The sequence below is a fragment of the Platichthys flesus genome, chromosome 18 (genome assembly GCF_949316205.1).
Source record: "Platichthys flesus chromosome 18, fPlaFle2.1, whole genome shotgun sequence".
Lineage (NCBI taxonomy): Eukaryota > Metazoa > Chordata > Actinopteri > Pleuronectiformes > Pleuronectidae > Platichthys > Platichthys flesus.
The window spans coordinates 21,354,444-21,367,222 of NC_084962.1; the positions used below are offsets into that span (position 1 = coordinate 21,354,444).

General features: G+C 48.1%; 3 protein-coding genes across 5 annotated transcripts; 2 read left to right on the forward strand and 1 right to left on the reverse strand.

Moving 5' to 3' along the window:
• Positions 1-209: 209 nt before the first annotated feature.
• Positions 210-2,738, reverse strand: LOC133973114 (activator of 90 kDa heat shock protein ATPase homolog 1-like). The gene is made up of 9 exons (XM_062410765.1): positions 2,513-2,738; positions 1,755-1,945; positions 1,578-1,660; positions 1,361-1,478; positions 1,196-1,287; positions 970-1,107; positions 788-889; positions 654-705; positions 210-582 (listed from the first exon to the last, which is right to left on the reverse strand). The coding sequence occupies exons 1-9, from the start codon at positions 2,590-2,592 to the stop codon at positions 545-547; spliced, it is 894 nt and encodes a 297-aa protein (XP_062266749.1). The 5' UTR covers positions 2,593-2,738; the 3' UTR covers positions 210-544.
• Positions 2,739-2,793: 55 nt separating this feature from the next.
• On the forward strand, positions 2,794-8,121 carry vipas39 (VPS33B interacting protein, apical-basolateral polarity regulator, spe-39 homolog). Of its 3 annotated transcripts, XM_062411291.1 has the most exons (19): positions 2,794-2,894; positions 3,410-3,502; positions 3,904-4,009; positions 4,102-4,239; positions 4,410-4,448; positions 4,643-4,707; positions 4,967-5,023; positions 5,112-5,204; positions 5,296-5,329; positions 5,448-5,550; positions 6,217-6,244; positions 6,326-6,399; positions 6,479-6,554; positions 6,636-6,770; positions 6,864-6,905; positions 7,012-7,188; positions 7,262-7,351; positions 7,429-7,533; positions 7,874-8,121. In XM_062411291.1, the coding sequence occupies exons 2-19, from the start codon at positions 3,410-3,412 to the stop codon at positions 7,892-7,894; spliced, it is 1,476 nt and encodes a 491-aa protein (XP_062267275.1). In that variant the 5' UTR covers positions 2,794-2,894; the 3' UTR covers positions 7,895-8,121. The 3 variants fall into 3 exon arrangements, with proteins under 3 accessions (XP_062267275.1, XP_062267274.1, XP_062267273.1); XM_062411290.1 differs by lacking the exon at positions 7,874-8,121 and having other exon boundaries at positions 5,112-5,192; positions 7,429-7,865; XM_062411289.1 differs by lacking the exon at positions 7,874-8,121 and having other exon boundaries at positions 7,429-7,864.
• A 131-nt stretch (positions 8,122-8,252) lies between these two features.
• Positions 8,253-11,038, forward strand: gpr132b (G protein-coupled receptor 132b). Its single transcript, XM_062411292.1, has 2 exons — positions 8,253-8,741; positions 9,573-11,038. Exon 2 carries the CDS (start codon positions 9,578-9,580, stop codon positions 10,658-10,660), a length of 1,083 nt encoding a protein of 360 aa, XP_062267276.1. The 5' UTR covers positions 8,253-8,741; positions 9,573-9,577; the 3' UTR covers positions 10,661-11,038.
• Positions 11,039-12,779: the final 1,741 nt, after the last annotated feature.

Sequence of the window (12,779 nt, forward strand, 5' to 3'; positions counted from 1 at the left end):
GTACAGATATAAAATGAAACACCAACATTCCTTCAGAATAAAGTGAATCTGATGAAGAAATAAATGTTTGATATTCATCAACCTGCAGGAACATGGAGATTCAGGAGAAACTGGTGGCTACACGTGAGCTTAAAGATAACTGATAACACACCGACACACCGATACACACACACACACTCTGTCACATTTTAAAGGAACATTCCAACATGGAGATTGTTCTCTTGTTATTTATTGTAAGCTAATAGTTTCTCTTTGATTCCAGTCTTTGTGCTAAGCTAACAGCCTCACACAGATGAAACAGAGTTTATTAAACGTTGGACTGTTCCTTTAACTCTGAGCTTTAGGTAAAGGTCAGAGGTCAGGAGGAGTCATCCTGGCCCATCATGCTGACACAGTGAAGATCCTTTCAGCCAATCAGACGAGCTCAATATCCAAACGTCTGTTTTATGGCCTGGAAGTAGAATCTGGCCCAGCCCTCCTTGGTGGTGTCCTCCTCCCTGGCAGGAACTCCTCGACACTGCATCCTGAGCTGAGTGGCGTCTCCTCACTCCTCCAGCTGCAGACGGACGGAGGCGTAGTGCTCTGTTGGGGGGGGGGGGGGGTTGTCAGATTGTCTTTAAACAGAAAAAGACATGAAGAAGAGGGAGACATACCACTGGGCCACGTCCTGAACCGCCACCTCATCTCGATCCTCTGGTCCGGAACCTGGGGGAGTGAGCAGCACTATGGTTACGGGGTGATCTTTGAACCTTCTGACCTCTGATTGGCTGAGCAGCTGTCCCCTCACCAGCTTTGTAAACTCTCCACTGATGCTCCCGTCCAACAGCAGGAACCTGCCGCCATGATGACCATCGACCACGGCCGCTGAGCGCGTGAACACCTGTACAAACTGTGGACACAGTCAGTCCTGTGGGACGTGGTTTAGTCTGTCCTGGTGGGACGTGGTTTTAGTCAGTCCTGGTTGTGTACCTCCTGGTTGATGAAGGTCCTGTAGAGCTCGTCAGGGGATGTTTGGAAGGTTTCGTTGAGGTCAAAGTTGGACGTCAGGATACGTAGACCTGTTGGACAGGGGGCGGCGCTAGAAGAACACATGGGGGTGGAGCTGACCTGTTGGAGAAGACACAGAGGACACACATGGACATCATGTTGGGTTAACCCTAGCCCACAGGCTGATGGATGATGAACTGAACTCCACCTGAGTTCTACTGGTCTTGGTCTGGTTCTTCAGCTCGGGTTGAGGTGGTCTCGGACCGGTGGCGGCGGGAAGGATCATCCCCTGACTGAACTCTGTGAGGTCACAGATCACTCAGGATCCGACAGGGATCAACACACTCTTCTGATTGGTTGAATTTAAACTGACCTGATTTCAGCTGGTGGACGTACTGGCCTAGAACCCTCCGGACCTCTGGAACCCCGGTCGCCCTCATGAGGTCGAGGAGTCGCGTGTCGGGTTGATCTTTGCACAGTGACACGGAAATCTGCACGGGCACATTTTAATCAATATGATCATCAATACAGACCTGTCAATCAATCTGATCAAATCAAGAGTCATCAGAGCGAAGAGGTCGTTGACCCACGTCCAGGTCGTCCTCCTGGTTCTCGTCCGACAGGTTGGACACGGAGACGGTTCCTCTGGACTTCACTCCACTGCTGGATGTACCTGCCAACAGGACACAGTCACACCTGTGTGATGTCACAGCAAGTCAAGCATGACATCATCGTTGGCTTTAGAGTGATGTCACAGATGGACTGACCCAGCCAGCTGGCTCTCAGCTGCCACTCGTAGAAGAAGATCAGTTTCCCTTTGCGGTTGTTGATGGAAGCTTCTCCGTCCAGTTGGTCGATGCCGGTCAGCTGACACACGCCCTCTGACCCCTGCACCCTGACCCCGAGCAGCAGCTGACGCAGACGCTGCGCCGACCAGCCGGAGACATCACGCTCCGTCCTGATGGCGAGGGACAGAGACGAGTCCTTAACTCTGTGTCACAGTCTGAGGACATGAAATAAACCTCTGAGAGAACCAGTGAATGAGTCAGTGAACGTGACATCATCAAAAAGTAAAAACGTTTTCCTACGATGTCACAATCTCTGTTCATTTCATGATGTCTGTTGTCATGGCAACTATAAATCCTAACCGAGTTGCCGTCCGTTTTACCCCGCCCACCACAACTGTGGCCCCGCCCACTACCGATGTGGCCCCGCCCTGTTGTCAACATCACAATCTGTGTTTAAAAATATCTGATCATGTGCTGAGGCAGCTGCAGGGTCAAATAACACACACACACACACACACACACACACACACACACACTAATATTAACAAGCAGCTCAGGGTCTGAATCTGATAATAAGTCATAAGTTTAGAATTAAAACTAATGATAATATTCCCAACATTAGTAGTACTACTATATAATAATGTTGATAATAATAATGATAATATTCCCAACATTACTAGTACTACTATATCATAATGTTGATAATAATAATGATAATAATAATGATAATAACAGACCAGTGCCAGTTGTTGACGTTGGTGGCGTCTGCTCTCTCTTCAACGATCCAACGAGGATCTCCTTCCCCCCATTTGGCCATAACTGATCCACCTGTAACCACTAAGACCACTACAACCACTACAACCACTACGACCAGTGCGACCACTACGAGCAGTACAACCACCGCTCAGCTGAAGTAGTAAACTCTGTCTCTGATCGGCTGAAATTAGGGTTCCACACTGTGCCCACTTCCTGGGAAGACTTTCAAAGTAAAAGTCCACATTCCGGATGTTATGTTTCTGCAGAATCAGACATTTTTTTCTCAATTTACTACAACTCCCAGGAGCCATCGCGCGGCCAGCCTCCGCCACAGAAGAAGAAGAGGATCCGCTGCAGCCGAAGGTAAAAACAGCTGATTAGTTGTGTTCGATTCTCAGTTTTACACTCGGAGGGAATCGATCCGTGTCACGTCGGGTCAAAGGTTAAATACCCATCACTGACGTCACGGTTCCTACTGTTTGTCAGAGTGAAACCAGCGTTAAATCTGCTAGCATGCTAACTAGCCTTCTGTTGCTAACACAGAGAGACAGACATAGAGTGATAGACAGAGAGAGAGGGACAGACAGGGACAGACAGACAGAGAGAGAGAGACAGAGACAGACAGATAGAGAGAGACAGATAGAGAGAGAGACAGAGACAGAGGGACAGACAGGGACAGACAGGGACAGACAGAGAGAGACAGATAGAGAGAGAGACAGAGACAGAGGGACAGACAGGGACAGACAGAGAGAGACAGATAGACAGCCAGAGAGAGAGAGAGACAGAGGGACAGACAGACACACTCATGTGTTTGCAGTAGAACATTCATCTGTCCGACTTTTACTTTGACAGTTTAAATAAAGTTTGTTGTTGTGCAGATGATGAAGAGTAAACCTGATGAGGAAGACTACTGGAACAGCTCCAAGTTCAAAGCTTTCACCTTCGATGACGAAGATGACGAATTCAGCAGAGTAAGACCTGATCCACAACAGACCTGATCAACAACTGACCTGATCCACAACAGACCTGATCCACAACAGACCTGATCCACAACAGACCTGATCCACAACTGACCTGATCCACAACTGACCTGATCCACAACAGACCTGATCCACAACAGACCTGATCCACAACAGACCTGATCCACAACTGACCTGATCCACAACAGACCTGATCCACAACAGACCTGATCCACAACAGACCTGATCCACAACTGACCTGATCCACAACTGACCTGATCCACAACTGACCTGATCCACAACAGACCTGATCCACTTTACTCTTACACACACTTCACAACTGACATGCTTGTGCTAAATAATCAGTTTTCTTTAATCTACAGTTTCATACCTTCATGTTTTATTGTCGTCAGTTGAAGGAGTCGAAGCGAGCGGTGAACAGCATCCGAGGGCTGGTGGACGAAGACGAGGACGAAGACGATGTGGAGAAAGTCAGCTGGAGCGGGGAGCCTGTTGGGAGTATGACATCACTACTGTTATTATGGAACCTGTGCAGAAAGCTTGGCTGTGATTGGCTGCAGTGTAAACGTCATTCTCCTGTGGTTCCTCAGGTATCTCCTGGTCGGTCAGAGAGACGGCAGCGTCCAATCAGAGGCCAGATAGAGAACCAGCCTTCCCCAAAATCAACACTGACACACAGACGACTGGCAAGAGTCACTCAGGATACTCACTGAGTTCTTTGTTCAAAGGTGAGTGGGTGGAGCTTAGACTGTATGCTCTCATCTCCAAATTAACCTGGAGCAGGTCAGCTGTTCAGGTAGAGTCCCCGTGGTGAACTGAATAAACCTGAAGTGACCTGACCACAGATCTGCTTCAGGGTCTCAGGTCGATGATGAAGCTTTGTTCTGATTCTCTGCAGGAAAAACAAGAGGAGGAACCTTCCAGACCTTCACTGACTGTGAGTCTATGAGAGAGAGAGAGAGAGAGAGAGAGAGAGAGAGAGAGAGAGAGAGAGAGAGAGAGAGAGAGAGAGAGAGAGAGAGAGAGAGAGAGAGAGAGAGAGAGAGAGAGAGAGAGAGAGAGAGAGAGAGAGAGAGAGAAAAATAAATGGAAAAGATGGACGCTGATGTTTTTCATGTGTTTGTGTTTTAGCGCCCAGCGACTCGTCTGCCAGGCTCTACGCTCCGGAGCTGCGGAAACCTAAATCTGAATACAAGGTAACACACACACTGGTAATCTGGTGACACACTGGTAATCTGGTGACACACTGGTAATCTGGTGACACACTGGTAATCTGGTGACACACTGGTAATCTGGTGACACACTGGTAATCTGGCGACACACTGGTAATCTGGTGACACACTGGTAATCTGGCGACACACTGGTAATCTGGCGACACACTGGTAATCTGGCGACATCTGATTATCCAGACTTTGTATGTTCTCACTAATGATGATGTCATTGTGTGGATGTCAGGACTATGTCAGTGATTGGTCGCCTGAGGAGACAGTTCACAGAATGCAGCAAGGAAAGGCGAGTATACATATACAGTATAGTATTAGGTTTAAAGTGTAGTATACAGTATATAAAGTTGTGTATTTTTACTGCGTTGTGTTGCCAGACGGTGTCTCTGGAGAAGTATCGGTCTCTTCAGGACAAACTGCTGCTGCTGGATTTCTCCGTCAGCGCTCACGATGGAAACGTGATCACGGCTGTAACTTTATTTACAAATACATTCATGAAACTTGAATCTGTAAACTTTATCAACAACTTCAGTCAGACAAATTACCATGTTTGTTTTACAGATCTTGATTTATTTGAAGAGGACTCTGAGTAAAGGTGAGACGGCTGCAGTCGGTCAGACCCTGGATCTGTTCTGATCCTGGGTCGGTCAGCTTAGACCCTGGACCGGTTCTGATCCTGGGTCAGTTCTCTGACTCTTTGTTCTTGTGTTCAGAGGTTTTGTTTCGGGAGCTGGAGTCCAGACAAACGGCTCTGAGACATTTCATCCACTATCTGAGTGAAACCAGAGACCAGAAGCTGCTGCTGGAGCTTCTCAGGTGCTCTCAGCTGTTCACACCTCTTTACACTGGTTTCCTGGTCTGTTCACACCTCTTTACACTGGTTTCCTGGTCTGTTCACACCAGTTTACACTGGTTCCCTGGTCTGTTCACACCAGTTTACACTGGTTCCCTGGTCTGTTCACACCAGTTTACACTGGTTCCCTGGTCTGTTCACACCAGTTTACACTGGTTCCCTGGTCTGTTCACACCAGTTTTCGAACTATTTCCCACGACTAAGACGAGACGAAAACTGATCTTTGAAAATAAAAGCTATGACTAAATCTATTTCAACTTTCATTTGCGAGAAGGAAATGTTGGTGGTTGACTAAATCACAATCATTTTTTAAAACCTCATGAGGAGTTTGATGTTACCCCTCATGATGCTCTTTTGAGAGTAAAGGTCACGACCCCTGCTATAGCCCTATGCTAGGAGGGATATCTAATGGACAACCTAAGTACTGTAAGCTAGACTGTTGAGGAGTAGACACAACACTGGGTCCCGTCCCCTGGGCCTGAGGCCTGGGGCCTGAGGCCTGAGGCCTGGGGCCTGGGGCCTGAGGACGGGACACAAGGAGTTCATGTGGCTTCTAAATGTGACTAAAACTAATATGCATTTTCTTCTAAAGACTAAATCAAAGACTGTCTGTGTTCCCACCTGGACAGGACCCTGGGCAGGACCGAGGACATGGTGGTACGTAGGACGTCTCTCACACCTCCATCCTCTTTCTGACAGGATGCTGATGTCGTCTCCCTTCTGTTTCCATGGACACAGCTGCTGCAGTACAAAGAGCACCTGGGCATCGCAGACGAGAACAAGAGGCGGGACTTCCTGAAGAGCTGCCTCAGGTGAGTGACCCCTGCAGGCCGGCAGACTGAACTGCAGTCAGACCCTGGTGTGATGTCCCGTGTGGCTTGTTGGTTCCAGTCTGGCGTTTTCTCCCGAGGACTCGGCTCACGTTCAGGACCACTTCACCCTGCTGGAGCGACAGATCGTCATCGAGGTTCGAGACCTGGTCCACGTCCCGACATCTTGTTTGTTCTTCACTCTTCATGTCAACACTAAACAACCTTCTTGTTGACAGGCCGGAGACGGGCAGGCAGAGCGTGGAGGGAAGTCTGAGATCTTCCAGAAGTTTCCCAGAAGAGCTTCGATCCTCAACATGCCGCTGATCACCACCCTGTACTACTGCTGCTTCTACCACTACCACGAGCCGGAGGTCTCTGCTCCTCATGGACCGGAGGAAACATGGAGGTGTTGAATATAGATGAACACAGGGAACAGGGATTGATTGAAGGTTTTTGTTTTTCAGGGGACGTTCAGCAGTCCACAGAACATCCGTCACACCTTCAGGGTGAGAGAGGCCATCTTTACAGAATTCTTTAAACCTATCAAACATTTTAATTATATCTTTATCAAACGTGTGGAGCAGCCGTGTCTCAGACGCTTCTCCACCTCAGATCTCAGAGAAGCAGTTCTTCGTGACGGCGCTGGCGGCGCGGGCGAAGCTGAAGGCGTGGTCGGACGTGGACGCTCTGTTCACCTGCAGGAACTGGCTCGGCTTCACCAAGAAGAAGTCCCCTCTCAGCTTCCATCGGGTCGTGGACATCCTGCAGAAGAACTCCGCCCCCACACGGGTGAGGAGGCGGGGCCAACGTGGAAGCAGCTGAAGTGGGAGGGCCCTTTACAGTTGTGCTGTGTGATTGACAGGTGCTGCAGGAGTACGTGGGCCTGGTGGACGACGCCCACACCCGGATCTGTCTGGCACAGAAACTGAAGTGTCACGACATCGTCATCAACGTGAGACCCGCCGCACGTGAAGCTCTGTGATTGGATGATTCTCTGTTAATCACGTGATGTTTCTCTCGGCCAATCAGACGTACCGGGACCTGAAGGACCGAAAGCTGTTGCTAGGATACCGAGAGAAGGTGGAGAAAGGTTCCTCCGAGGAGACGAAGATCAAAGAGCTGCTGGAGAACCCGGTGAGTGGGGGGGGGCGCTCGTCTTCATCATGTTCGTCATGTTAAGATAAGATCCATTTATTGTCCCACACACATACGACATGCTTTGACCCATGAGGAGGACACAGAGCAGTGGGCAGCCACGCACGGGCCCTGGGAGCAGGCGTTATGGGAGTAAGGTGCCTTGCTCAGGGGCACTTAGACAGTGGGGTGGGGTAGGCAGCGTGGAACAGATCCAGGTGTTGTCCGTCCAGGTATGTTGTTTTTGTTGTGACTCTGTGGATTCGAACCAGAGACCACCGTCGGATTTTCTGCCACTAGTCCACCGCCTGTGACCTCACTGTTCCTTCTTCTCTTTCAGCAAATCCGCTGGAAGAACTGACCCCCCCCCCCCACACACACACTTCAGAGACGCCCCCCCCCCCCCCCCCCCCGTCACACCACAGAGACGGACCGTCTCACAGAGTCGCTGCCCCCCCCGCCCCACCACACAGCCGTCCCTTGCAGCCTCTGAAGGGTGTGCCCCTGGAGACTGTCCATCACCATGACAACAGGAACAAACCCATTCCTTTTTTTTTACAAGAACAATAAAGTTATTTGAACCTGTGAGATGGATTTGAATGTTTCTCATGTTCATGTAGAGGAGGAGACAGAGGAGACTCTGTGGTAGGACCTGCAGCGGGCTGAGATCCAGAAGCTCTGGCTGCACCAGGATCAGTTTGTCCAGCTGGTCAGCAGCAGTGGAACCCACTGGACCTCACTGGTCTCCCAGTTAGTGTTCAGGCCACAGGTCAAACAGGAAGTCCCTCTCAACCAGTTCCTCTGCATGGGACCACTTCCTGTCTATGAAGCTGTGTAGAATCTGTTTCCATCCAAACACCCGAGCGACACTTTCTCCTTCACTCTGAACCCCCCCCCCCCCACACACACACACACACACACTTTTTATCAATCAGTTTAATTGTTGAATGAAAATGTCTTTTATGAGTATTTGAAAAGCTGTTTATAGAACTCTCAGCACATGGACACATTCCTCTCATCCTATTCTGTTATTTTTGTTGATTATGAATGAATTTGAATTAATAATGAGCGTGTGTTGTCACGTGATCTGGAGTCTCCGCCCTGCAGGAAGTCACGTGACGTCACAGGACGGAGACAGACAAAGAGAAGACGTCCAGGATGTGCTGAGCAGACACGTGAACACACGAGGGAGGATGCACACGACAAAGGTGAGACTTTACTTTTAATAATACAAATAAATATCACTGCTTTAACTCTGCTTCCGTATATTCCATATAATTAGGTGTTTATAAATATTCACTGTTTATAAAACATGTGAAACTAATCAATAACAAACTGAATTCTGATATATAGCAACAGCCATGATTATAAATATACTGATTGTTATAGAGTCTACTGATAGTAGATTATCTGTTTATTGAGATTATTGTGGTAGATATTGTGATTATATATACTTTCTTGTTTTTTTTTGTGATTTATAATCAAGTGTGTTTAACTTGAATTTAGTTGAATTTACTTTAAAAATAAATTTTCTACAACTCCACATTATGATGTTTCCATAGCAACAATGTTTCTTTAATATTCAGTGTTTTTATTTGTCAGATGTAACGAGGTCAACTATGAATTATTAAAGCTCTGCTCCGCCCATCTGCTACATCACAGCTTCATGAAGTTAAATTATTGATCAGGACTGAAATTGAATGAGGTCACAGATAATCAGCCAATCAGAGCTCAACAGATTCTTCACAGTCGTGTGTGTTTGTGAGTCAGACACAATAACAATAACACAATAACAATAACAATATAGAGAGACACACAGACTACGTCAGGCGTTCACTCTCTTTGCTTCTCGATGGTTGAATCACTTCAGACCTGCTGCAGCTTTCGATCAGTCTCATGATCTTCATCTGAAGACCAGTCCTGCTTGAACTTGATGTAAACCAGATGTTCAGCAGCTGTTGAACTCTGTCTGTCTGTCTGTTTGTTTGTTTGTTTGTTTGTTTGTTTGTCTGTTTGTTTGTTTGTCTGTTTGTCTGCAGACATCATGCACGAGCTTCCAGTGACCGACTCAGTTCCTCTGAAGATCAATGGCAGCTCCTTGGTGGCGTGTGAGCTGCCGTTCGACGATGGCCGCCTGCCGCTGGTGCTGCTGTACAGCGTGGTGCTGCTGGTCGGGCTGCCGGCCAACCTGCTGACCCTCTACCTCACCTGGCTGCAGGTGTGCAGGAGCAACGTGCTGGGGGTCTACCTGTGGAGCCTGTCGCTGTGTGACCTCACCTACCTGCTCACGCTGCCTCTGTGGGCGCACTACGTGAGCCAGGGTCACGTGTGGCCGTGGAGCTCGGCCATGTGTAAGCTCACGGGCTACATCTTCTTCAACAACATGTACGTCAGCATCTTCCTGCTCTGCTGCATCTCCTGCGACCGCTACGTGGCCGTGGTCCACAGCCTGGAGTCCCGAGGCCTGCGGCGGCAGCGCCTCGCCGTGCTCATCGCCCTCGCCATCGTCCTGCTGGTGGCGGTCGGACACCTTCCTGTCTTCACCATGAGTGAGGGCGACGCTGCCGAGGGAGACCGGCGCTGCTTCGAGCCCAGTCAGACCAGTGCCACCGTGATGGGCTTCAACTACGCCCGCTTCATCGTCGGCTTCTTGATCCCGCTGCTGCTGCTGATGGCGACGAACCGCGGCGTCCTGGTGAACGTGCAGCGCAGCACGGGGCTGCGGCGGGAGCAGAAGGAGCGGGTCCGCTGGCTGGCTGTGGCCGTGGTGCTCCTGTTCCTGGTCTGCTTCGCCCCGTACCATCTGATTCTGCTGGTCAGGGCCGTGATGTTCCACTTCACTGGGCCGCAGGACGTCCCCTGTCGCTTCGAGCAGACCATGTACACCCCCTACACCATCTCCCTCGGCCTCTCCACCGTCAACAGCGCCATCAACCCCATCCTCTACGTCCTGTCCAGTGAGAACATCCGCAAGGAGCTGAGGAGAGGCCTGGTGCAGGTCCGTGACCAAGCCCGTCTGAGACCGAGGTCCGACAGCAGCCAGATCCAGATCCAGTCCAACAAGAACTCCTTAGAGCTGAATGCAGCAACTGAGGAGCAACAAGGAGGACGACCTCCGGGCTCCTAACAGAACCTTCCTGGTCCCTTCTGGACTCTACTGATCCTTTTGGACTCTACTGGTCCCTTCTGGACTTGACTGATCCTTCTGGACTCTACTGGTCCCTTCTGGACTTGACTGATCCTTCTGGACTCTACTGGTCCCTTCTGGACTCTACTGGTCCCTTCTGGACTTGACTGATCCTTCTGGACTCTACTGGTCCCTTCTGGACTCTACTGGTCCCTTCTGGACTCTACTGGTCCCTATATTCTGAACAGTCGTGGATCTAAACTTCTCCGGTTTGTTCTGACGGTGTTCATCCTCAGGAGATCAGGAACTTTAAAGTCTTTTGTTTTCTTTTTGTAATCAGACAATTTAATTAAAACAGTAAATTATTATTATAGTGATCACGTTTGTTCCGTGTCAAAATTATTCAGAATAATTGCAGACAACGCATCCTGTGTTGTGTGTGTGAACAGGAAGTTGTGTGTGTGTGTGAACAGGAAGTTGTGTTTATTAAACTGTGTGAATATATATATTTTTTAATTCTTTTTTTGCTAAACATACATTTCATGATAGTCAATTAGAAGAGCAGCGTAGCATACATCACATTTCCATTGCTGTCGTGATCACAGTTAATGTGTTGAGAAAAACAAAAAAGAAAGATATGATTTTTCAAATTTATAAAATTGCAAATCTTTGGATATTAGAATTTCCACATTATACAGCAAGTCAATTGTCTACTGTGTGTGGACATTAGACAAATCGTCTTCTCCCCTTTGACATCAGCCAGAAGGAGGAGGAGCCAGTGACATCACATCTTTAATCTCAAAAACAGAATAAATCTAATATTAGTTTGTAAAACTTTACACATTTATTACGTCTTCACAGTGAAACAATCCCAGATGTTCTTCTGTTCTGGATGTTTGTTCTGCTCTGATTTTTATTAAACAGTTTGATCCTCAGTAAAATAAGAGGTAAAATGATCATTTCTTTAGAGGATGCACAGTAGCTCTGCTTCGTGTTACACAGCAGTGGTAACCCCTGGTGGTAGACAGGCGACATTACACCACTCATCTCAGCCTCGATGTCTTTAACTGTTTAAATGAGTAGAAACTGAGATATTGTTGAAAATGCATTAAATGAACTAAACAACACAAATTTGTTTCTGTGGATAATGAGAACAAAACGTTCTGTCTCTGTAAACTAATGTAACATCAATAATTGTCCCCTTTAAGAACTGTGATGGATAATATCTCATATTCTATAACAGATCAGTAGCAGCTGAACCGTCTGTGATAACGAGCTGAAGAGGACACACTCGGGACTGCAGGACATCGAACGCTGTCCCGTCTGTCCACTGTTCAGCTCCGATGTGCAAACTGTCTTCTGCTGGTCACGGATCATCTCAGCCACTCACCTTCATGCTCTTCAAGGTCTCCACCTGAGGACAGGCTGCTACGGGACCTGGGGACGGAGGCAGGTCCTGGAAGAGACATACAGCTTCTTTGCAGTTTAGAAACGAAAAGCCGAACCAAATTCATATCCGGCTCTAATTTTCGATTCCCAACCCTAGGGAACAGGTTTAAATAGTGTGAACTGGTAACAACAAGGTGTGAACTGGTATAAACAGGGTGTGAACTGGTGTATATAGTGTGTGATCTGGTAACAACAAGGTGTGAACTGGTAAAAACAAGGTGTGAACTGGTGTACATAGTGTGTGAACTGGTGTAAATAGTGTGAACTGGTGTAAACAGTGTTCGAAACTGGTGTAAACAGTATGTGAACTGGTGTAAACAGTGTGTGAACTGGTGTACATAGTGTTTGAACTGGTGTAAACAGTGTGTGAACTGGTGTGAACAGTGTGTGAACTGGTGTATATAGTGTGTGATCTGGTAACAACAAGGTGTGAACTGGTAAAAACAAGGTGTGAACTGGTGTACATAGTGTGTGAACTGGTGTAAATAGTGTGAACTGGTGTAAACAGTGTGTGAACTGGTGTACATAGTGTGTGAACTGGTGTACATAGTGTTTGAACTGGTGTAAACAGTGTGTGAACTGGTGTGAACAGTGTGTGAACTGGTGTAAACAGTGTGTGAACTGGTGTAAACAGTGTGTGAACTGGTGTGAACGGGATGTGAACTGGTGT

What these genes read in the sequence shown, in the direction of transcription:
- LOC133973114 (XM_062410765.1), bottom strand. Translation starts at nt 2,592, where the DNA reads ATGGCCAAATGGGGGGAAGGAGATCCTCGTTGGATCGTTGAAGAGAGA. An exon ending in ACCAGGAGGACGACCTGGAC is followed by an intron (nt 1,479 to 1,577) that starts GTGGGTCAACGA and finishes GTGCCCGTGCAG; the next exon opens with ATTTCCGTGTCACTGTGCAA. An exon ending in GTGGAGAGTTTACAAAGCTG is followed by an intron (nt 706 to 787) that starts GTGAGGGGACAG and finishes TCACTCCCCCAG; the next exon opens with GTTCCGGACCAGAGGATCGA.
- vipas39 (XM_062411289.1), top strand. Translation starts at nt 3,410, where the DNA reads ATGATGAAGAGTAAACCTGATGAGGAAGACTACTGGAACAGCTCCAAG. An exon ending in AACCTAAATCTGAATACAAG is followed by an intron (nt 4,708 to 4,966) that starts GTAACACACACA and finishes TGTGGATGTCAG; the next exon opens with GACTATGTCAGTGATTGGTC. An exon ending in ACATCCGTCACACCTTCAGG is followed by an intron (nt 6,906 to 7,011) that starts GTGAGAGAGGCC and finishes TCTCCACCTCAG; the next exon opens with ATCTCAGAGAAGCAGTTCTT.
- gpr132b (XM_062411292.1), top strand. Translation starts at nt 9,578, where the DNA reads ATGCACGAGCTTCCAGTGACCGACTCAGTTCCTCTGAAGATCAATGGC.